Source organism: Aspergillus homomorphus (genome assembly GCF_003184865.1).
Source record: "Aspergillus homomorphus CBS 101889 unplaced genomic scaffold BO97scaffold_26, whole genome shotgun sequence".
Lineage (NCBI taxonomy): Eukaryota > Fungi > Ascomycota > Eurotiomycetes > Eurotiales > Aspergillaceae > Aspergillus > Aspergillus homomorphus.
Genome location: NW_020291912.1, coordinates 192,826 through 213,935, shown reverse-complemented (window position 1 = coordinate 213,935; position 21,110 = coordinate 192,826). Strand labels below are relative to the sequence as shown.

Here is a 21,110-nt window from a genome sequence, read left to right as displayed (position 1 = left end):
CCTCGACTCTGCAAATCTACCCTCCCAGGCTTTTCTCCAACTCCACGTCGCTCCACGCCCGGTCTACGGTCGCAAAATCCTGGGAAATTGAGAAGCGGGCTGAATTGCTCGCACGTGAAGGACCTTTTCTTACAATTTTTTGGACCTCGACCTCAATTTCGCAATGGCCGACTATCTTCTCTGGGAAAGCCCCATCGGCTACTCTCTTTTCAAGGTCGCCCACCAGGGCGACAGCGTCGGCAACCGTTTAAAGGAGGTTCAGGAAGGCGTTGATGACCTTGCTAAGTTCGGCAAGATGGTCGAGCTGGCCAGTTTTCTGCCTTTCGAGTACGTCGCTCGGGTCCCGGGGGGGATTTTCGCTTTTTTTTTTTTCGCCAGGATACTGACAAAACTCAGGAACAACAAGCAGGCCCTCAGTGAAATCAACGACATCTCGGAAGGTGTCGCCTCGGATACACTCGTTTCTTTCCTCGAATTGAATCTTCCCAAGCCCAACAAGAAGAAGAAGGTCGTTCTGGGTCTGTTGGATAAGGCTCTCGCTGGAAGCATCAAGTCTGCCTTCGACTTCGTTGACTGCGAAACCGGCGATACCAGCGAGGTCGTTCAGGATATGCTCCGTGGTATCAGACTGCACGCCACTAAGCTGCTCAAGCAACTCCGTGAGGGTGATATCGACACTGCCCAGCTTGGTCTTGGTCACGCATACTCGCGTGCCAAGGTCAAGTTCTCCGTTCAGCGCGACGACAACCACATTATCCAGGCCATTGCTATTCTCGACCAGCTCGACAAGGCCATCAACACTTTCTCCATGAGAGTGCGCGAATGGTACTCTTGGCACTTCCCCGAACTTATCAAGATTGTCTCGGACAACCAGCGCTACGCTCAGGTCGCGTTGTTCGTCAAGGATAAGAAGGATCTGACCGACGATAAGCTGCACGATGTTGCCGCTCTCGTTGAGGATGATGAGGGTGTTGCTCAGAGCATCATCGACGCTGCTAAGCACAGTATGGGTCAGGAGATCTCCGAGACTGACATGGAGAACGTCATCTCTTTCGCTCAGCGCGTTGTCAGCCTGTCCAAGTACCGCAAGTCTCTTCACGCCTACTTGGTCTCTAAGATGAGCGTTGTCGCGCCCAACCTTGCTGCTCTGATCGGCGAGATCGTTGGTGCTCGTCTCATCTCTCACGCCGGAAGCTTGACCAACCTTTCCAAGTACCCCGCCTCTACTGTTCAAATTCTCGGTGCTGAGAAGGCGCTCTTCAGAGCCCTGAAGACCAAGGGCAACACCCCCAAGTACGGTCTTCTTTACCACTCCTCCTTCATTGGACGGGCTGGTCCCAAGAACAAGGGTCGTATCTCGCGCTTCCTTGCCAACAAGTGCTCTATCGCCTCCAGAATTGATAACTTCTCTGAGGAGCCCTCTACGAAGTTCGGAGAGGCCCTGAAGGCGCAGGTTGAGGAGCGCCTGGAGTTCTACGCCACTGGTGCCGCACCTACCAAGAACGAAGTTGCCATGGTACGTTATACAGACAATGATACTCCTATAAGAAGCAAACTAATACTGACATCGCTTACAGAAAAACGCCATGGATGCTCTCCTGGCCGACATGGACATCAACGCTGAGCAGAGCGACGATGAAATGAAGGATGTTGAGTCCGACAAGGAGGACAAGAAGGCCAAGAAGGAGAAGAAGGACAAGAAGGAGAAGAAGGAAAAGAAGGAGAAGAAGGAGAAGGGCGAGAAGGAGGAGAAGAAGAAGAAGCGCAAGTCCGACGTTGGTGAGGGTGAGTCGGAAAAGAAGAAGCGGAAGCACGACAGCGATGCTGAGCCGTCCAAAAAGAAGAAGAAGGTCTAGAAGCACCACCAAGTCTTGGGACAGGAGGGCGTCATTCGAGGCGTTGTCGGGTTGAGTTATTCTTGCCATCTATGTTCTGTTTTCTCCTTCACGACGTGACGGGCTGGGTATTTGTAAATTATTCGATTGAGGCCTGTGTCGTTCTAAAATTTCCTTGTAGTTCTGCAAATCTAAATCGGGATTGTTCTAGCTTCCTCTCCGTCCTTAGTGCCAAACTGATCAAGTGTCAAGTGATTTGGTGACTGAACAGGTATCCATGCTTGACTGCTGGCAGCAGCAGCAGTAGCAGGACCAGCTGCAAGTTGACGTTTGCCCTGTCAGATAATGTTGCTTATTCAGTGTCTTTTTTCGGGGAAACTGCGTGCTATAATCTAGACCAACCAAGCAGTCCGGAAACCCCCTCACTTCACCTCAGCTCCAAGGATAATCCAACCCTGTTGTACTCTCTCCCCCTCCCCCTTTCTTCCCTCCATGACAACGGATCGTCCGCAACATTTCCGCCATAATGGCTTCTCATATCTCCACTGATCTCGATCGATAAAACGCTGATCTGCATCATCCCGAAGCCTTAAGATTTGCTGGATACTTCTTCCAACGCAATACTACTGGCGCCCGGGCGCTGTGATGCCCCCACATCCGTCTGCAGAATTAGCCCCGCGATGATGTCCTCGAGTTTGACGACGATGCCCTTCAACTCTTTCAAGCGCAAGAGGGCATCATCAGAAGATACCGATCAATACAGCCCGTCATCACCAACATCGACTGTCTCAATCCTGAGCCTCCAGGAGGCCCGACTCCGAGAAACAGAAGACTTAGGGAGGTATAGTCCCCGGGCGGTAGTCGCCGGTCGCCTAGGAGAACTGGCCATCCGTGGAGACAGTCTATCGACGCCCCCAATTCCATATGGGTTAGATCAAGGCACCGTCACGCATTCAGTGCAGTCGGGATGCTGGCCTACCCTATACGACTCGATTTTTGGGCCTCGCAAAATGCCCGAAACTGGTAGTCCCCTCGCAGGAAACCAGCCGAAGCCAGACGAGTCGTCGACGACGGTGAACACAGGCCATCTTCAGCCTGACAATCCTGAGACTAGTGTTTCTTCCGCATCGCCTAGGAAAAAGCCGCCGACCTCGAGTCCGCGCAAGAAGAAGAATCCATCGGTCACATCCAAAATGCGCAGCGCGGCGAGAAGCCCGCCGCCACGCACGGGCGATGCGCTTGAAAACCCGCTTACATGGCACGACTCGGAGATCACTGGACACGATCCCACAGACCCGAATGATGATGGGTATGGCATAAATGGCATTGGGTTCAAGCCCACTGCAGCGATGGCATGGGCCAGATCGCAGAAGAGGCAGAAGCAGGTTGCAGACTGGAAATCCCGCGAAGCAAGGGAAGCACGAGAAAAGCGGAGGGAACGACGCGATGGTGCTGATCTCGATAAAATCAGAAGCATTCAGAGTGGCGCTATCCAAAAAAGAGTCAAATTTAACATGTGATGACACAGGCTATGATGCGTACTTCGCGATTTCATGCATTTTCGCGACCACTGGGGAGTTAATCATTTCAACTCTATCTGAACGTTTTTGCACGGTGTGAGCATTGGCACAGAAATCACTGCTGCGTTGGAGTGGGGTATCGATCTGATGGGGCAAACGCAAGGACAAGGTTAGAGTCCTTGAATAGAGCAATATGTATGTACTTAACGTGCATGCCACATGACATATAATAAAATACAATGATATCCTGAAAACATACTCCAAGACTCCGCGCAATGGACTAATGAATCTACCAGAACTTATAGTTGGAAAGGTTGGTCCAACTCTTCCGTTGCCTCTCTGCTTCCGCGAGACGGGCGACCTCTTTTTCCTTCTGTTCCTTCTCACGCTGCTTCTTGAGCTTGAGCTCTTTCATAAGCTCGACAGCCTGTTTCATGCCGTCCAACTCCTGCACTCGACGTCGCTGGCAGATCTCATGTGCTGCGAGGGAAGTAATGGCAAACGCACCGACGGCCCAATTGCAGGCGGTCCAGATCTTGGGTAACCCTAAAAACAAGGAACAATGGCTTAGTCAATGCTCAGAAAATGGCTGGAGCGAACTGGTTATATGTATTTACCTCCAATGACACCCCTCACTCCACCGATACCGAACCCGGCTCCGATTCCGATGAGCAACGAATCCCGGGCACAAGGTGCTTTGTAAAAAGACGAAGCATTCTCCAGTGACATCGACTTCATAGCTTCGGTGACAGTGATGTCAGCATGCTTCTTTCCGGACTTGACACCAGCAGATGGGAGCATGTTGACAGGCTCCTCAGGGTTTCCAAATGCGTCCCATAGCTTTCCGACTTGTGATTGAGGGATCTCATGCTTCAACTTTTTTTGCGACGTAAACTCGGATGTGGTGTTCGGCGATTCTGGATTCCTTTGCTCGGGAGCAGATGTGGTGGCGCCCCGCGTATCGTCGGCCATGATGTGAAATATTCTCTATACTCCGCTTTGTGATATAGCAACAATCGACTCTCGAGATGTCGCGGCCAGAACTTCTTTGCAGGGAAACAATAATGCCGCGGGCAATCGGACGATTCCATGATCCGAAGATCTCTCCGGGGGTGCGGCTAAAGCGGATAGTTTCTCCGGATCAAAGCGGTCCCACCAATGGCACGCGTAAAGTAGAAACGCGAACGCGTCGGAATGGCGCAGGTCGAAATCTGGGCTCCTCAGCATAGAGTGGATCGGGGCCAATCCAGGTGCAATCGAGATATTCAACTTTACAGGGCAGTTCTTCAATTCTCCTTCAAGAAGTGTATTTTCATAGCAAGGCTGCGGAGTTATGTGCCATTCTGTCCTGTGCTGAATTCATATCGTCTTCTATTTTCCCATGTTCAATCGACAACCTCTCCGAACCCTGCAGTGATCCTCAGGCCCGGCCGGTGGGCGCGTCGTCGCAATGCCTTCAAGAAAACCCAGCAAGTTCGGCAACAAGTTTCGATCCGGTGGCGCTTCCTTCAATCCCAGACGAACCAAGACCGTCGAGTTCGCATCCCTCAGATCGACCGAGGCTACGTCTCAAGATGAGAAATTCGAGGCCATCCGGCTGGCAAACAGCATCGACGAGTCCCTGGGCTTCCCGCGCTTCGAGGCCGGCGAGAAGCGGGTGGGATGGCTCATCAACATGCACAGCACGTCGATCCAAGATCCGAATGTCCCCGGTGGACGCGCCGGTGTCGATTACTATTTCCTCGAGGACGGCGGTACCAGCTTCAAGGCGACGGTCGAATACGATCCTTACTTCCTAATTGCTGTGAAGAGGGGACATGAAACGGAAGTTGAGGAGTGGTGTCGAAGGATGTTCGAGGGGCTCATCAAGAAGGTGACGCGTGTGGAAAAGGAGGATCTTTCGCTGCCAAACCATCTACTTGGGCACCGCCGGAACTATCTTCAGTTGAATTTCGCCAATGTCAGCCACTTGTTGGAGGTACGGAGAACAATCTTGCCTCTGGCGGAGAAGAATAGGAAGAATGCAACGGCAATGGATGCTTATGTGGAAATGTCAAGGTATGGTCTGCCAACCCCGGCACCCAATGTATTCAAGCTAACCAAGTTTTGCAGCGAAAACGCTGGTTTCGATCTTTTTGATGATGAGCTAATTAATGAGTCACGATCTAATGTCAATATGAACGCGAGTGATTTTATTGTTGATATAAGGGAATACGATGTTCCTTATCATGTCAGAGTTTCTATTGACAAAGGTTTGTCGCTCGCACTGATTGAGGGAGCCCGGCTAATCCTGCCATAGACATCCGTATAGGAAAATGGTACACAGTAGAGTCGAGACACGGAGTTATTTCTCTGAGTTGTATAGAAGAGCGGCTTACTCGTGCCGATCCTGTTATCTTAGCGTTCGATATCGAAACAACAAAGTTACCGCTCAAATTTCCCGACTCGGTGATTGACCAGATTATGATGATATCTTACATGATCGACGGTCAGGGTTTCCTCATCACAAATCGAGAAATTGTTTCCGAAGACATCAACGACTTTGAGTACACGCCAAAGGCCGAATACAACGGGCCATTCATGATCTTCAACGAACCCGACGAACGGAGTGTCATCGAACGGTTTTTCGAGCACATCAAAGAAGCAAAGCCTACGGTCATCGCTACTTACAACGGTGACTTCTTCGATTGGCCTTTCGTTGAGGCGCGAGCAAGCGTTTTAGGGATCGACATGTACAAAGAGATCGGGTTTCGGAAGAACAGCGAAGACATCTACCAGGCCGACCACTGCGTGCACATGGACTGCTTTGCTTGGGTCAACCGTGACAGTTACCTTCCTCAAGGAAGTCGTGGCTTGAAAGCCGTCACCGTCGCGAAGCTCGGATACGACCCTGACGAGCTAGATCCGGAATTGATGACTCCATATGCGAGTGAGCGTCCGCAGACTTTGGCGGAATATTCGGTATCCGATGCCGTCGCGACCTACTACCTTTATATGAAATACGTTCACCCTTTCATCTTCTCTCTTTGCACAATTCTTCCTCTGAATCCGGACGACACTTTGCGGAAGGGAACCGGAACACTCTGCGAGATGCTTTTGATGGTGCAAGCATACCAGGGGAATATCGTATTACCCAACAAGCACAAAGATCCTCCGGAGGCTTTTTACGAAGGTCACCTGCTTGAATCAGAGACTTATGTTGGTGGACACGTCGAAAGTATCGAGGCTGGTGTTTTCCGAAGCGATATACCCGTCACATTCAAGGTGGACCCTACTGCTGTGGACGAGCTTCTCCGCGATCTTGATGCAGCTTTGAAGTTTAGCATCGAGGTCGAAGAGAAGAAATCTATGGATGATATCACCAACTACGACGAAGTCAAGAAACAGATTTCCGAAAAGCTGATCGGCCTCAAAGAAAAGCCTCATAGGGACGAGGTTCCGTTCATCTATCACTTGGACGTCGCCTCTATGTACCCGAATATCATGATCACCAACCGGTTACAACCAGACTCTATGATTGAAGAGTCAAACTGTGCTGCATGTGACTTCAATCGGCCTGGTAAGACTTGCGATAGACGAATGCCATGGGCATGGAGAGGTGAATTTCTTCCTGCCAAGCGCGACGAATACAACATGATTCGTCAGGCGGTGTCAAATGAGAAGTTTCCTGGAAGATACAAAAATAGCCCGATGAGGATGTTTGGTGATCTGAGTATCGAAGAGCAAGCCGGCATCGTCAAAAAGAGGCTTCAAGATTACAGCAAGAAGATCTACCACAAGATTCACGACAGCAAAACAATAGTCAGAGAGGCCATCATCTGTCAGCGAGAGAACCCATTCTATGTGGATACTGTTCGCAGTTTCCGTGATCGAAGATATGACTTCAAGGGGAAGCAGAAGGTTTGGAAAGGCAAGACTGAGGCTCTCAAATCGTCTGGCGCATCGAGCGCGGAGATTGACGAGGCGAAGAAAATGATCATTCTGTACGACTCCCTTCAGCTTGCTCACAAGGTCATCTTGAACAGTTTCTACGGTTATGTCATGAGAAAGGGTTCTCGATGGTATTCCATGGAGATGGCTGGCGTGACGTGTTTGACCGGAGCTCGAATTATTCAAATGGCACGAGAGTTGGTTGAACGAATTGGTCGCCCTCTTGAGCTGGATACTGACGGTATTTGGTGTATGCTTCCTGGGTCATTTCCCGAGAATTTTACCTTCACTCTCAAGAACGGCAAAAAGCTTGGTATCTCATACCCCTGTGTCATGCTCAATCATCTCGTCCACGGAAGCTACACCAATCACCAGTACCAGACCCTTGTCGACCCAGCCTCATTCAGGTATGAAACTCACAGTGACAACTCTATCTTTTTCGAGGTCGACGGGCCCTACAAAGCCATGATCTTGCCCACATCAAAGGAGGAAGACAAGAACTTGAAGAAACGTTATGCTGTCTTCAACCATGACGGGTCTTTGGCGGAACTGAAGGGCTTCGAGGTCAAGCGTCGAGGAGAGCTGAAGCTCATCAAGATCTTCCAAACCCAGATCTTCCGCTTCTTCCTGGAAGGAGCTACGCTTACCGAGACCTACGCTGCAGTAGCCAAAGTGGCTGATCGGTGGTTGGACGTGCTCTATGAGCATGGTGCAACTCTTGCGGATGAGGAACTGATTGATCTCATTTCTGAGAACAGAAGCATGACGAAGACTCTCGAGGAGTATGGGAACCAGAAGTCGACATCTATCACAACCGCTCGGCGACTTGCAGAATTCCTCGGAGAGCAAATGGTCAAAGACAAGGGTTTGAACTGCAAGTACATCATTTCTTCGAGACCGAGAAACACGCCTGTCACAGAACGAGCCATTCCGGTGGCCATCTTCTCGGCCGAGGAAAGCGTCAAGCGCTTCTTCTTGCGGAAGTGGCTGAAAGATGACCCTGGTGATATGGACCCTCGAACGGTGATTGACTGGGATTACTATCTCGAGCGCTTGGGATCCGTGGTACAGAAGCTCATCACTATTCCGGCTGCACTTCAAAAGATTCGTAATCCAGTGCCCCGAGTCGCCCATCCGGACTGGCTGCAAAGGCGTATCAATCAGAAGGATGACAAATTCAAGCAGACGAAAATGACGGACATGTTCACTAAATCAGAGAAGACCCCGTTGACCGACATTTCAGCCAATATCCTCGATCATCGCGTCCAGCATGCTGGTGACCTGGATGAGGTCATTGCCAGCTCAACACAGAAGCTGAAATCCTCACCTGAAAGCAAAGTTTCCCAGAAGAGAAAGCACCCTGAAGGTCTTCCTAAGACCTCGCTTGATCCGTTCGCTACTTTACCGGCAAAGATGCCATCGATTACAGATGATTACGTCGGATTTTTGAACTACCAGAAACAGAAATGGAAGATCCAGAAACAGGCTCGTATTCGTCGCCGTCAGCTGTTTGGAGAAAGGGTCAACGTGGCTACGGATTCTCTAAGCAATCACTTCCGAAACCAGGCAGAGCTGTTGTACATCAAGACATGGCAGGTTCTACAGCTTTCCGAAACATCGAGACCCGGCATAGTGCGAGCATTTGTCTTGATTGATCGGAAAGTCCACGCGCTCACCGTTAAAGTCCCCCGGCAAATATACGTCAACTTGAAACAGGATTCTCTTCCAGATGTGGACGTCCCTGATTGTGAAGTTGAAAAAGTCAATCATACTTTGCCGAACGGACATCCTTCAGTCCATCTGTTTAAGTTGACATTGTCGGAAGAAACCTATCTTCGCGAAGCCAATAAGATTGACATGCTTCTTCAACACCCGAGTGTTGAGGGTGTTTATGAGAGGAGCATTCCTCCCAATATCCGGGCCGTACTAAAGATTGGCAGTATTTGCACCTTCGATGAGCAACAGCGAGGTGTCCTCGGAGAGGGCTTGGACAAAGGGTTCGACCTTTCTACCCTTTGTCGTACAGATACAGAGCAGCCTTATCTTCTAGATGCTCCCATGGCATATCACTATCTGTATCATGTTGCTTCTGGCGACAGGCAGATATTTGCTATTTTCTCGACAACGAAAAATGAGGCCCACATCGTCATTCTTAATCGCACCCGGGATGTTCAAGGCCTTCCGAACGTCGACAAAATCTACGCGGAACTCCTTGCACGCAGATTGCAGAACTTGGCTGCGGATAATACGCAGAGTGCTTTTGAATACCAAGAGAAACTCCACTTCAAGACCACTCAGGTTACTACAAGAAGGAAAGCTCACTTGGAAGTGGGAGATTTGATTAAAAAGCTAAAATCCGAGGAGACTCAGCCCGCCATTATGGTAATTCAATCTCATCAGCGAAGCCGTCTGTGTCACGACGTGCCCATTTTGAGGGAATATCCTATCCTACCTGTGAAGCCAGAAGTGTCAGATATGGAGCTTCCGCCCTTGGGCTGGCAGTCATTTGTCGCACGTCGCTTGGTCACTCATTACCTCTATCTCTCTGCTTGGGTTCAGCACATGACTCTACTCGCGAGATATGGTGATGTTCCTCTCTGCAATCTGGAAAACGACGATCCTCGCTTCCTCATCGATATTTCCTATGCCAGACGTCTTCAGCAGAACAACGTTGTTCTCTGGTGGTCCTCGAACCCTAGACCAGACCATGCAGGCTATGAAAAGGACGACATAACAGGTCCTCTGGAAAAGGTTCCCATGCCGTCGGTTAACATGCCGAATGCGTACACAACTGTGTGCATTGAGCTGGAAGTGCGCAATCTCGCTATCAACACAATCTTGACGTCGTCCATCATCAACGAAATGGAGGGTGCAGATACGCTTCTAGCATCGTCCGGCACGTCAGCCGACGCAAATGGCGGCGTCCTCTACTCCGAGAAGGCGTTCACATCAGCCGGCGCCATTGTTCTGCGGGAAATGGTGAAGAATTGGTGGACCCAGGCCTGTGATGGGAACAACATGGCCGACATCATGGTTCAACACTTGATTCGATGGGTGGAAAGTCCTGCCTCCTGCCTATACGATCAATCACTGCACCATTACGTGCGCATGCTCTCACGGAAGTCGTTCCAGAGACTGATGGCCGAGTTCAGACGGGTCGGTTCGAACGTCATCTTCGCAAGCTCCACTCGCCTACTGCTTCATACGACGAAGACGGAAGTAGGCAATGCGTACGCATTTAGCCAATATGTCCTGAAATCGATTCGGGCGAACCCATCGTTCCACTTCATCGACCTGGAGATCAAGGAGTATTGGGACTACCTACTCTGGTATGATGAGTACAACTATGGCGGCAAAGGATGTCAGGAAGTGGTCGAATCCGACGAGCAGCCCTTAGAGACGGTAATGCACTGGCAACTTAGTCGCTTCCTACCCACGCCCATGCAGGCCATCTTCCATGACTGGGTAGTCGAGTACATCGAGTTGATGCATGGTCTCAAACGCCCTGATAACAACTCGTCCACTCCTCGGATGACACAAATCCCTATCGGCCGTCCGAGTGATGAGGAGAGTGAGGAGATTTCCGCTATTCTTTCCGAGAAATTTTCCAAGCCGTTGAAGAAGCAGATCACGGGTCTAATTCGCCGACAGCGGGATGAACTCCTACACCCAGAGCTGGCATCCGACTATGCGTTCCCTGTTCTCCCCGGTGTGCTTTCGGATCCTAATGAAGAGAAACGCAACCCTGTTTTGGAATTGGTCAAGCTGCTGATGCAGGTACTGAGTCTGTCCAAAACTACTACAATGGAGACACGACTGCTACGTCGCGAGCTACTTGCGCTTTTCGAGATCCGTGAGTTCAGCAAAGAGGGTCGGTTCGAGAACCCGGGTGCGAGCTTGAAACTTCCTGAGCTCACTTGCAACGCATGTTGCTTGATACGAGACCTGGACTTGTGCCGAGATGAAGATGTGCTTCCAGATCCTGGCACGGAGTCGAACAAGACCTCCACGAAAGCCTGGCGTTGTCCCTTCTGTCAAACTGAGTATGATCGGCTCGCGCAGGAAGAGATTCTCATTGGCCAGGTACATGGATTCATTGTTGGGTGGCAGACTCAGGACCTCAAGTGCTCCAAATGCGGGGGATTGAAGGTCAGTGATTTCATGGAGCATTGCTCGTGTAGTGGGGCGTGGGTGGAAACAATGAATCGCGGCGAGATCGAGAAGAAGCTGCGACTTCTAGACAGTGTCGCGAGGTTCCATAACCTGAAGTTGCTGGAGACGGTGGTGGGGGAGGTTCTAGAGCAGATTTGATATGGTCTTTGTGCTGAGCGTTTGCTGATGACTATACCCTGTTTGGAAAACGTTGATACGAGGATAATAGTTAGCTTTGGGTACCTTGGCGTTCAGGGGGGTTAGCATAGCCTTGCGCAAGACTTGAAAATGTATATAAGTATAAAATGCATAGTTACTGCATTATGAGTATGCTTAGAGTTGTTTGTTCTTCCTGGTGATTTGTAGTTGTAATTGAGCGTATCTGCCATTCGACGGAGAGGAGGGGTTCATTTGCACGTGCGCAACCAAAACAATCCGACCAAGTATGGATGTGGTCCTGATGTATTTCTCCGTCCTGCTACCTTACTTTCTCGCATGCTCGACATCAATCAGCAGATAACAGCTGTCCCTTTCGCTCTTTAGTCTATACATCACCTTTTTTTTTTTAATTGGTGTGTGCCTGAGCTGTCAGTGGTCAAGTTTCCACCGCGGACCCCGCAGTCGGACGCCCTCCCCACCAACTGACTCGATCGCGATAGGACGAAACTGTCCCTCCCTCTTGTTCACCCCTTTTCCCGGAGAGGTTGCCATTTCCCCCTGCTTGAACCAGAAGCTCGGAATCCTGTTCTCTCTGTACGCCGATCTTCCCAGTTCAAGCCGTTTCTTCAGGGTCGTGTTGCGGCTGTTGCCCGTTCATCTTAGCTGACTGCGGGGCCGCATTTCACAGGCACTTATCGGCTCGCTTTCTCCTCCTCCATCTCCGTTTAAACTCGTGGCAGCACCGGCTGTTGTCGCGTCTCGCTTATATATACACCCTCTTCCATCGGCTCTAGATCGCCTTAGACCCCTTGCGTCGCTCTAAATTAGAATGGCTTCCCAAGCGCAACCGGGGCAGCGCCCCAAGGTCCAGCCCTGTCGCTACAAGACTGGCAAGACGCTAGGCGCCGGTTCCTACTCCGTGGTCAAGGAATGCGTGCACATCGATACGGGTCGATACTATGCGGCAAAGGTGATCAATAAACGGTTGATGGCTGGCCGTGAGCACATGGTAATTCTTTCTGAGCTTGAAAAGACCATATATGGAGGGATCAAAACGCGATTGCACAGAGGCTAACCATGAGGGCATTTCATGCATCTTGACAGGTACGGAATGAGATCGCAGTGCTGAAGAGAGTATCAATGGGCCACCAGAACATCCTGACCCTGGTCGACTACTTCGAGACCATGAATAACTGTATGCAATAACCCCGGGTCCTGAAGTGGACAGCGCAGATTCCAGAATGCTAATCTGTGCTTCGGACGCGCAGTATACCTAGTCACCGACCTTGCACTCGGTGGAGAGCTCTTTGATCGCATCTGCCGCAAAGGCAGCTACTACGAGTCCGACGCAGCGGATCTTATCCGTGCGATCCTGTCCGCGGTTGCGTACCTGCATGATCACGGCATCGTGCATCGCGATCTCAAGCCGGAAAACCTTCTGTTCCGCACCCCCGAGGACAATGCGGATCTGTTGATCGCGGACTTTGGCCTGTCTCGGATTATGGACGAGGAGCAGTTCCACGTTCTCACCACGACGTGTGGTACACCCGGGTACATGGCCCCCGAGATCTTCAAGAAGAGCGGTCATGGCAAGCCAGTGTACGTCCTGACCCCCAGGAGCTATCTCCAATTCGAGACATTGCATTCATTCAGTTGTTGAATACATATCTGACCTTCTATTCTGCAGCGATATCTGGGCCATCGGTGTCATCACGTACTTCTTACTCTGCGGCTACACTCCCTTCGACCGCGATTCCAACCTGGAAGAGATGCAGGCCATCCTTGCAGCCGACTACTCCTTCACGCCTCTCGAATACTGGCGCGGTGTCTCGCACGACGCGCGGGACTTCATCAAACGCTGCCTGACCATCGACCCGGCCGCGCGGATGACGGCCCACGCCGCCCTCCAACATCCCTGGGTCAATCCCCCCTACGACATGGCGGCCGACAAGCTCGGCTCGGGCGAGGATCTCCTGCCAACTGTGAAGAAGAACTTCAACGCGCGGCGCACGCTCCACAAGGCCATCGACACCGTGCGCGCCATCAACAAGCTCCGCGAGGGCGGCGGCCTGATGATGGACGGTGTGATGAGCGTCGACCCCAAGCCCGAACGCGTCGTCGGGAACGACGTCTACGAGGAACAGCATCACCACCCTGATGATCAGGCCGATCACGACGGCGAGATGGAGATCGATGGCCGCGGTAACGCCCGTGGCCAGACAGAGGAGCAGATCCGCGCGCAGGAACGGAAGGTCAAGGAGATGGTGGCAGGGTTGTGGAGCAAGTCTGCGAAGAAATGATACCGATGACTGTTTTTGTTGTGCCAGTGGAATGAATGCTCAATACTAGCCTAGATACCTCTTTTTGTATGCTCTCGGTCTTTCCTTTTTCTCCTTCCCCGTCGGGTTGATATACTTTGGATGTCGAGCAACTGCCAGGAACAGTAGCAAGAGCTGGAGTGCACGGTGAGCAAAGTATTTCTATATAAATGTTGCTTATACATTATGGCTGTCTGCTTTGTACCAGCTCCATCGCTATAGAACTACATTCAGCCCCCTTCTCGCAGTCCATCCTATAACCCGGGCGTCATGATAAAGTGTATATGTTATTCCTATCCATAGATATCCATGATGTTGAACCCATTGTCCGAAAAATGATACCCCGCCCAATCTCCACCACATTAACCCCCATCATTATATCATCACGATCATCATCATCATTAAATCCGCCCCATATTCCATACCCCATAATTCCCTTGAACAGAACGACACAAAGTCTATTCACAAGAGAAACCACGCTCCCAGGCGGAGTGAGAACAAGATCAACCAACCAACAACTTCTCACTCCCATCACCCAAGCTCAAAACCCACCGCCGCCACTCCTGCCACTCCGCATATGTACAACTAGCTTTCAGACCCTGATACTTAACCGCTCGGAAGTCCGAGACCAGTTCCCATGGCGGCAACCTAACCGAAGTCCCGTCGCTGGAAGTACTACCGCCACCGCCTCGGAGGAACCGCCTCGCGGCGCTACCGCTACTGCTGCCGCCGCTATTACTGCTGCTTTCATCCCAGCCGGCTTTTTGCATCAGGCTCTTCACGGTCTCTTCCTTGGTCCAGCCTTGTTCGACGGCGACGTCCGGGAGGTAGGTGGCGCCGTAGCGGCGGCCGCGGTGGATGAAGGAGATGCGGAGGCCGTGGAGGCCTAGGATCCAGTCTAGGGCGTTGGTGCAGGGTTCGAAGGTGCCCAGGAGGGTGAGGGAGCAGGAGAGCGAGGGGAGGAGAGTCGATGGGATGGGTGCGAAGCGGGTGTCTTCGAATGCACTGTTTCATAGTTTGTTAGTTGGATGGTTTAATGGGGTTGGTTTGGAGGTGGGAGGGTTGTGTTGTGTTCATTCGGGGTGTAGAAGCGATTCTCTTGGGTGGAGGAGATGAAGGTGGCGGGCGGAGGGCGTGAAGGGGGAAAGGAGTGGTTGGCATACGAGGTTAGAGCGTAGTCTCTCAGGCCCTCCGACAGCTCCTGGGCTTCAAAGGTACCGATACAACCGCGTAGTGATTTGTGACCGTGTCGTGAGATGGTGTTCCAGGTTACGAAGAGCGGGTACTCCTGCTTCTCGGGCTCGCGGCGGGAGCGTCCGCTCGCGGTGTCGGATAGAGAGGACGACCCCGGTGTGGTTAACGTGGTCGATGTGGTCAGCGTCGAGTGGGAGGAGTTGAGGGAGGACGGTGTAGTGGTTGAAGTGGAGTCGGACTGCAGTCGGTTGACGCCGGGGAGTTTGATCTTCTGGGGCCGTCCATTACCCGTGGGCTCCTCATCGTCGTCTACGCTGAGTGATTCTGTCTCTTCGTTGTCCTGCAACACAGAGAGTCTTTTAAACTGCTCGTGGCATTCCCAGAGTTCCTCGACGGAGGCAAGGTCGATGGGTTTCCTGCGTTGGTAGGAGGCTGCGAGACTCTCGAAGCAGTAGTAGCAGTGAGCCGTGGTCGCCATCTTGCTTGCTTGCTTTCTTGCTTTTCACAAGGACTGCTGTGACACTTTTGAGATCTCGTTTGGAACAGACTAGGATGCTTTATCTCCTGTTCGATCTGGCCTCTGGATCAGGCGGGCTTTGCTCCTTTGTTTTCTCGGGAATTGAGTGTCGTGACGGAGTATAGTACGGCTACCAGTTCCGTCCGATGGGAATACGCCGGTGCTTGAGATATTTACCCGAATCAACGGTCTAATGAGTGGGTAAGTTCGGAATGTTGAGACGACCGCAGTTTGAAACGATCAGAGGAAAGACCAGAAAGCCCGTAAAGCCCAGCCCACAACCTAGAATCCGCCTGGGAATTGGGTCCGCTGGAGGCCAAAGGCGGGTCAGAGAGAGAGAGAGGGGAAAGAAGAGGGGGAAATCACCGGAACTGACGACAGGATTCCCGATAAGCCTCTATCCCACGTGATAGGAAGCGAGGCGGTGCTTATCATCCGTCCCGTGATTTGGCGCGGGTTTATCCGTCATTTGATCTCCTTTGCTGTCACTGACTGCTGTAACAGCTGAGAAGTACAGTACATGATGCGCAAGACTTGACTGGGGGATTGTTTGGTAGTTACTACTGTATCCTTATTAGTAAGTCCTAAGCTTGGTAGATAAATTAAGAGTGTCTTCAAAAATATGCCAACAAGCTTCATGTCGCGACGTGTGGGATATATACTGACAGCGTGGAGTGATATATTCCTCCGCACGCTTCAACCATTTGTTGTATTGCATGACCTCGTTTCTATTTACTTTTGCTGGAGCTTGTGTTGCTGTCTCCCACCAATCTAGGTTAAACAGCAATCGAAAGCAGTGGTAGAGCCAGTCGAATTCTCCGTCGCTCTCAACGCCTAGGTTTGGTGCATCGACACATGTATAGAAGGCCATCTCCTGGTACTGCTGAATAGTGTACCAATATATACTTGCAAGTATGCATGAAGGTCTTCCGACTCGATTCTGTTGCCAGAAGCTCACATGGCTGCCGTATAGGCATCTGCTCTCAGGCTTCGGCGGAGAGTTTCATTGTCGTGCCACAGGTATCTAGAGTCTCGAAGCCTCTCAGCGCTTTCCAAAATGGGCTTGTTTGTGTGTGTCACTCGAATTCTTTCCGTCAAGTTCTCAGCGATGGCGGTCATCCTTCGGCATTGTGAGGCCCATCATGGAGAGCATGTTCCCGGCGGGCCCGGCAGCACCAGCCTGACCATGGAGACTCTCCAGCAGATTTTTCGCAAGATTGATGTCGATGTCGCCCTCATCAAGATCCGGCATCTCATCCTCTTTTGCTTCAGCGGACTTGCCCTCTTCCATTATCCGTTTATCTTGGGCTGCTTTAGCTGGGCGATTCAAATCAAGAACTCCCGTGCCCCGAAGCTCCGCTTCCATCTGATTTGATAACTCTTTGATCTGCTCGGTGTCGTCCTCTGAGTCATTGTCCAGCTCCTGGACTCTGTTCTGGGGCGGGTGGCCAAACGCGCCCCTTTGACCGTGGCTGGCGCCAGAGCCAGACGGCATTCCCATCATTTCCGCCATCATCCTCGAGAATTCCTCTTCATTGAACGAAGCTTCTTTGTCCTCACCCTCGTCACTCAAGTCTTCTTCATCGTCGCCACCATCTTCGTCGGAGCTGAAGTCGTCGATGAATTCCGCGCCTTCAAAGCCAGCTGACTCGTCGTTCAAGAACTTTTCAAATTGCGCCACGATGCGCTGCAGGTTCTCCTGCGCATTAGAGTCTCCAAAGGCGCCTCCCGCACGCGGGTCGTTGTCCTTGCCCTTGCCTTTGCCCTTCAGTTCCTGGTCCAGGTCCTCAAAGCTTATGTCGAGCCACTTCTCGTCGTCTTCCCTTTGGTCCCAAGTCTGAATTTCTTCATCAGTCGGTAGCTGTTCATCTCCGGTTTCCAAATCCTCCAAGATGATTTGCATCTCTCGCACGTTAGCTTTGTCCTGGTTCTGAGGGTCGTTGAGTAGCATCTCAAACCCGCAAGCCAGCTTCATGCCTATCTCTGCCCTGTCATATGCTTTTTGGTCTTCCTTCGATGGCAGCTTATCCACCCAGGATTTAGGAATCGGGAAGTCCTGGCTCTTAAGTTGTGCGTAACCGACCCGCGTGAAGCGCACGCTGACCGTCACAAAGTCCTCCGGCTTGAAGATGAAATTGCTGATATCCTTCGAACGTAAGGGCCGCAACGCGATGGGATCTCGCAGGTAAAAGGCCTCGACAGCCGCGGATATGTAGGCAGGCTTTTGGTGTAGCAAGAAAGCGACCTTGCGGGGAAGGGTGACCAGTGCGGAATGGAGGTTCTCGTTTATTTGTTTAGGGTAGTTGCGTAGACGATAGAATGCCTCCTCTTGAATCATGGTTGAGCGCATGAGTCGTGCGGGCTCCTCGATGATGATCTTCTTCGCATCCGCAAACGACAGTTTCTCCGTCACTCTGTCCTTCTTATCGTTTTTCGGCTTGATGATAACGAGTTCGCCTTTGTTGATCCATACCTGAGGGGGACGCATGTATTAGCATGATATAACCGGTAAGGAAGAATAGCAGAGAGTAGCCAACCCTGTTCTCAGCGACCTCGGGCTCTAGCCACGCAGGCAGTGTAGCAGCGGCCTCCACCAGAAGGAACTGGCCATCACCATCGACAACCCTAGCCCAGATATCCTTGTGCTTCTTGGTTAATTCACGCAACATGTACACTATGACCCATTCGTCCTCAATAGAGTCTCCAAAGTTTGTGCGCCCGTGCAGAGACGTTACCCCTACAATGTAGTTAGTAGCGTGGCGCATTAGGTATGGATGGCTGGGCGTCGCATACCATCATCTTTAGTGATTTCCAACCGAAAACCTTCGCGCTGCCAAATGTAATCCTTCAACAAGTCTTTAGTCAATTCCGCAGCAGTCCGTTGTACCTCGACCAGTCGCGCTCGCGTTTCTGCGACCTCGTCGATAGTGGCGGGGGCGGGGCTGGAAGGGATATGATAGAGCGCATAATCAACGGTATCGTCCGGAATCTCTGGTTTGGGAATGGGGTGGAAAGTGGACTTGAACCACTCCAGGTCCTCCTGCGACATAGGTGCCATGCTGAATCACCAGTTCGCATGCGAGTTGTTCTCGTCTTCGTGAGCTATCAAGTTGTCTTCAGTCGGGGAAATGAGCCGTAGAATAAATTACAGTGAAACATGACTTCATACCTCTCGGGAACAGAAAAAGCAGCGGCAAATCCCCCGGCCCGGATTCTTGGGCTGTTGACACTAAGCCGGATTGGGCTAGATGTCAACAAGCACGAGACGTTGGGTCTTCACCGCCCAAAACACGTCCATTGCAAGTTCCCGTAGTTATCGCATCGTCGCATTCGCCCTCCCCCCGCGAACTTCGTCGCGTGTTTTTGGTTCCCCGAATGATTTTCCAGCCATCGGGGATGGTTGTTCCTTGAATGGCTCTCACTAGTACACCAGACCAGCTATTAATCCGTGCACTAATTGCGTGTTCTCACAGCCAACAACGCCAACAATGGCGTACCCGTACATCGATACTCCGCGCACCGAAGTGGACGGAAACGCGACATATCTCACCAACGGCTACCGCAGCGTAGGCCGACCGAATTTGACTGCCCTCGAATCGGTAGAAAATTCGTTTCACACCCCCTCGAAGGATGACGATGTGCTCAAGGGGTTCGGAGGAGGAGCAGGCGAGAACCGGAGACGCTCTTCCGCGGGCTTCAAGCTCAACACGCCGCGAGCGGGATCCGGGCCGAAGTCCAGCAGGAGCGCGTTGAACAGCCGACATGGTCTTCCAACGGCAGCGATCCCAAGGGGCGAGTTCACACCCCTCATGAGAAGCGCGACCAAGAACAATTACCTGAAGAATGTGTCCACAACGCGAGGGCATGGAAATCCGAAAACCCCCGGTTACACGCGAACGAGTTTTCTGAGCACCGCCAACACGCCCGGGCTGCCGGGGATGGAAATGACGGATATCGATGAAGAAGACGCGACGGATGACCAGCGGACCCCCATGCCTCAGGTAGCGAGCAGTAGCGTGCAAAGTACGCCGCTCCCGGGACTATCTAGGGAAGGAGGCATGGACGGCCAGAACATGATGTCGTTGAAGGAACAAGAAAAGGTAATTCCCCGCGTCTCAAATACAAAACGCGCTATCTTTTGCAAACGGAACGTTCACTGACCTTTCTTAGATGATTGATCAACTCGAGAAGGACAACTTCGGATTAAAACTGAAGATCCATTTTTTACAAGAACAGCTGGAGAAGGCGGGTCCCTCATATAACCAAGCAGCGCTCAAGGAGAACACCGAACTCAAAGTCTCGAAATTGACCATGCAACGCGACATTTCACGATACAAAAAGAACCTCCAACAGGCCGAACGCGAGCTTGAATCCCATCGTATTGAATTTCAAGAGCTCAAGGAAAAGGCACGGAGAAGACGGTCGGACGACACAATACAACGCGAGATGGACTTGATGAGGGAGGAGGTGGAAGCGAGGGACAACCAAGTAAGGGAGCTTGCAGATGAGCTGCGAGACATAAAGGACAAACAATCACGAGAAATGGAGAAACTTCGAGATGAGATCGAGGACCTTGAGGCGTCGCTAAGGCAGAAGGATCGCACTATCGACGAACGCGACGAGGAGATAGAGGAATTGAAGGACCGAGATAGCCAGGAGCGCGATGCACTCTCTGAGCTGGAAGCAGAACTCCATCGTGCAAAAGAGCAGATGGAAGAATTGCAAAACTCCCTGGACCAGGCGAAACAGGAAGCGAGAGATGCGAGAGATGCTAGGCTCGAGGCCGTCAAGGAGAAGGAGCAGGCCCAACACGACCTCCAGGAACTGCATGACGAAATGGCGAACAAATCCATCAGCACAAGCGGGTTAACTCGCCAGCTCGAAGAGAAGGCGAACAAGCTTGAGGAGGAGCTGCGGGCCATTCAGCAGGAGAACAGCACGCTCAAGAAAGAACTTGACAACAAGTCCCGAAATGAGGACCGACTCGAGGAGCAGTACCGGCAGGTCCAGCGAAGCTCAGATGACCAGGAGCGAAGAGTCCATGATGATATCGCTCAGGCGAGACGCGACCGTGACCTTTCTCGGCAGGAGCGTGATAATATGGCAGCCCAGTTGCAGAAAGCCCTTGACGAAATCCAGAGAAAGTCCGACGAGAAAGAGTTACTACAAACTCGACACCATGCCCTGACCGATGAATCTGGCGGTTTACAGCATGACTTGGCCAACGCACAAAACAAGGTTCGTGAGCTACAAAAGGCGGTCGAGGAGGAAAGGCATCGTGCGCTGGACGAAGCGACTACCATCCGCGCCCAGTATAAGGAAGAAGTCGAGAGGCTGCAAGAAGAGATCGAGGCTCTTCATCATGAGATCGAAGATAAAGAGGGGCAGTTTGCCCTCGAACAGGATAGATGGGAAAGCGCGAGGCGAACAATGCAACTACAGAAGGACAGGGCAGAAGACCAGGCGGCTGGCTTCAAGCGTACAA

The 21,110-nt window shown here is 51.7% G+C and overlaps 7 protein-coding genes across 7 annotated transcripts; 4 read left to right on the top strand and 3 right to left on the bottom strand.

Annotated features, from left to right (window-relative positions):
• Window positions 1–9: 9 nt before the first annotated feature.
• sik1 (snoRNP complex protein NOP56) lies at window positions 10–2,037 on the top strand. The gene is made up of 3 exons (XM_025695451.1): window positions 10–327; window positions 397–1,516; window positions 1,578–2,037. The coding sequence occupies exons 1-3, from the start codon at window positions 164–166 to the stop codon at window positions 1,854–1,856; spliced, it is 1,563 nt and encodes a 520-aa protein (XP_025550015.1). The 5' UTR covers window positions 10–163; the 3' UTR covers window positions 1,857–2,037.
• A 260-nt stretch (window positions 2,038–2,297) lies between these two features.
• BO97DRAFT_406637 (uncharacterized protein) lies at window positions 2,298–3,509 on the top strand. Its single transcript, XM_025695450.1, has one exon. The coding sequence runs from the start codon at window positions 2,540–2,542 to the stop codon at window positions 3,353–3,355; it is 816 nt and encodes a 271-aa protein (XP_025550014.1). The 5' UTR covers window positions 2,298–2,539; the 3' UTR covers window positions 3,356–3,509.
• A 90-nt stretch (window positions 3,510–3,599) lies between these two features.
• Window positions 3,600–4,399, bottom strand: BO97DRAFT_444346 (cytochrome oxidase biogenesis protein, Cox20 subunit). Its single transcript, XM_025698452.1, has 2 exons — window positions 3,973–4,399; window positions 3,600–3,901 (listed from the first exon to the last, which is right to left on the bottom strand). The coding sequence occupies exons 1-2, from the start codon at window positions 4,325–4,327 to the stop codon at window positions 3,645–3,647; spliced, it is 612 nt and encodes a 203-aa protein (XP_025550013.1). The 5' UTR covers window positions 4,328–4,399; the 3' UTR covers window positions 3,600–3,644.
• Window positions 4,400–4,805: 406 nt separating this feature from the next.
• BO97DRAFT_471431 (DNA polymerase epsilon catalytic subunit POL2) lies at window positions 4,806–11,697 on the top strand (the record flags this gene model as incomplete). The annotated part of the gene is made up of 4 exons (XM_025700042.1): window positions 4,806–5,413; window positions 5,468–5,607; window positions 5,655–5,746; window positions 5,780–11,697. 4 exons carry the CDS (start codon window positions 4,806–4,808, stop codon window positions 11,594–11,596), a joined length of 6,657 nt encoding a protein of 2,218 aa, XP_025550012.1. The 3' UTR covers window positions 11,597–11,697.
• Window positions 11,698–12,163: 466 nt separating this feature from the next.
• On the top strand, window positions 12,164–14,105 carry BO97DRAFT_393359 (serine/threonine-protein kinase). The gene is made up of 5 exons (XM_025693922.1): window positions 12,164–12,190; window positions 12,285–12,605; window positions 12,701–12,791; window positions 12,865–13,195; window positions 13,284–14,105. The coding sequence occupies exons 2-5, from the start codon at window positions 12,426–12,428 to the stop codon at window positions 13,894–13,896; spliced, it is 1,215 nt and encodes a 404-aa protein (XP_025550011.1). The 5' UTR covers window positions 12,164–12,190; window positions 12,285–12,425; the 3' UTR covers window positions 13,897–14,105.
• Window positions 14,106–14,200: 95 nt separating this feature from the next.
• BO97DRAFT_393357 (AMMECR1 domain-containing protein) lies at window positions 14,201–15,952 on the bottom strand. Its single transcript, XM_025693921.1, has 2 exons — window positions 15,078–15,952; window positions 14,201–14,919 (listed from the first exon to the last, which is right to left on the bottom strand). The coding sequence occupies exons 1-2, from the start codon at window positions 15,584–15,586 to the stop codon at window positions 14,418–14,420; spliced, it is 1,011 nt and encodes a 336-aa protein (XP_025550010.1). The 5' UTR covers window positions 15,587–15,952; the 3' UTR covers window positions 14,201–14,417.
• A 775-nt stretch (window positions 15,953–16,727) lies between these two features.
• BO97DRAFT_435729 (putative regulatory factor Sgt1) lies at window positions 16,728–18,683 on the bottom strand (the record flags this gene model as incomplete). Its single annotated transcript, XM_025697746.1, has 3 exons — window positions 16,728–18,098; window positions 18,163–18,362; window positions 18,419–18,683. The coding sequence occupies 3 exons, from the start codon at window positions 18,681–18,683 to the stop codon at window positions 16,728–16,730; spliced, it is 1,836 nt and encodes a 611-aa protein (XP_025550009.1).
• Window positions 18,684–21,110: the final 2,427 nt, after the last annotated feature.

What these genes read in the sequence shown, in the direction of transcription:
- BO97DRAFT_393357 (XM_025693921.1), bottom strand. Translation starts at nt 15,586, where the DNA reads ATGGCGACCACGGCTCACTGCTACTACTGCTTCGAGAGTCTCGCAGCC. An exon ending in AGAGACTACGCTCTAACCTC is followed by an intron (nt 14,920 to 15,077) that starts GTATGCCAACCA and finishes ACTATGAAACAG; the next exon opens with TGCATTCGAAGACACCCGCT.
- sik1 (XM_025695451.1), top strand. Translation starts at nt 164, where the DNA reads ATGGCCGACTATCTTCTCTGGGAAAGCCCCATCGGCTACTCTCTTTTC. An exon ending in GCCAGTTTTCTGCCTTTCGA is followed by an intron (nt 328 to 396) that starts GTACGTCGCTCG and finishes GACAAAACTCAG; the next exon opens with GAACAACAAGCAGGCCCTCA. An exon ending in CCAAGAACGAAGTTGCCATG is followed by an intron (nt 1,517 to 1,577) that starts GTACGTTATACA and finishes CATCGCTTACAG; the next exon opens with AAAAACGCCATGGATGCTCT.
- BO97DRAFT_406637 (XM_025695450.1), top strand. Translation starts at nt 2,540, where the DNA reads ATGCCCTTCAACTCTTTCAAGCGCAAGAGGGCATCATCAGAAGATACC.
- BO97DRAFT_393359 (XM_025693922.1), top strand. Translation starts at nt 12,426, where the DNA reads ATGGCTTCCCAAGCGCAACCGGGGCAGCGCCCCAAGGTCCAGCCCTGT. An exon ending in CTTCGAGACCATGAATAACT is followed by an intron (nt 12,792 to 12,864) that starts GTATGCAATAAC and finishes TCGGACGCGCAG; the next exon opens with TATACCTAGTCACCGACCTT. An exon ending in AGCGGTCATGGCAAGCCAGT is followed by an intron (nt 13,196 to 13,283) that starts GTACGTCCTGAC and finishes TCTATTCTGCAG; the next exon opens with CGATATCTGGGCCATCGGTG.
- BO97DRAFT_444346 (XM_025698452.1), bottom strand. Translation starts at nt 4,327, where the DNA reads ATGGCCGACGATACGCGGGGCGCCACCACATCTGCTCCCGAGCAAAGG. An exon ending in AGTGAGGGGTGTCATTGGAG is followed by an intron (nt 3,902 to 3,972) that starts GTAAATACATAT and finishes CCTTGTTTTTAG; the next exon opens with GGTTACCCAAGATCTGGACC.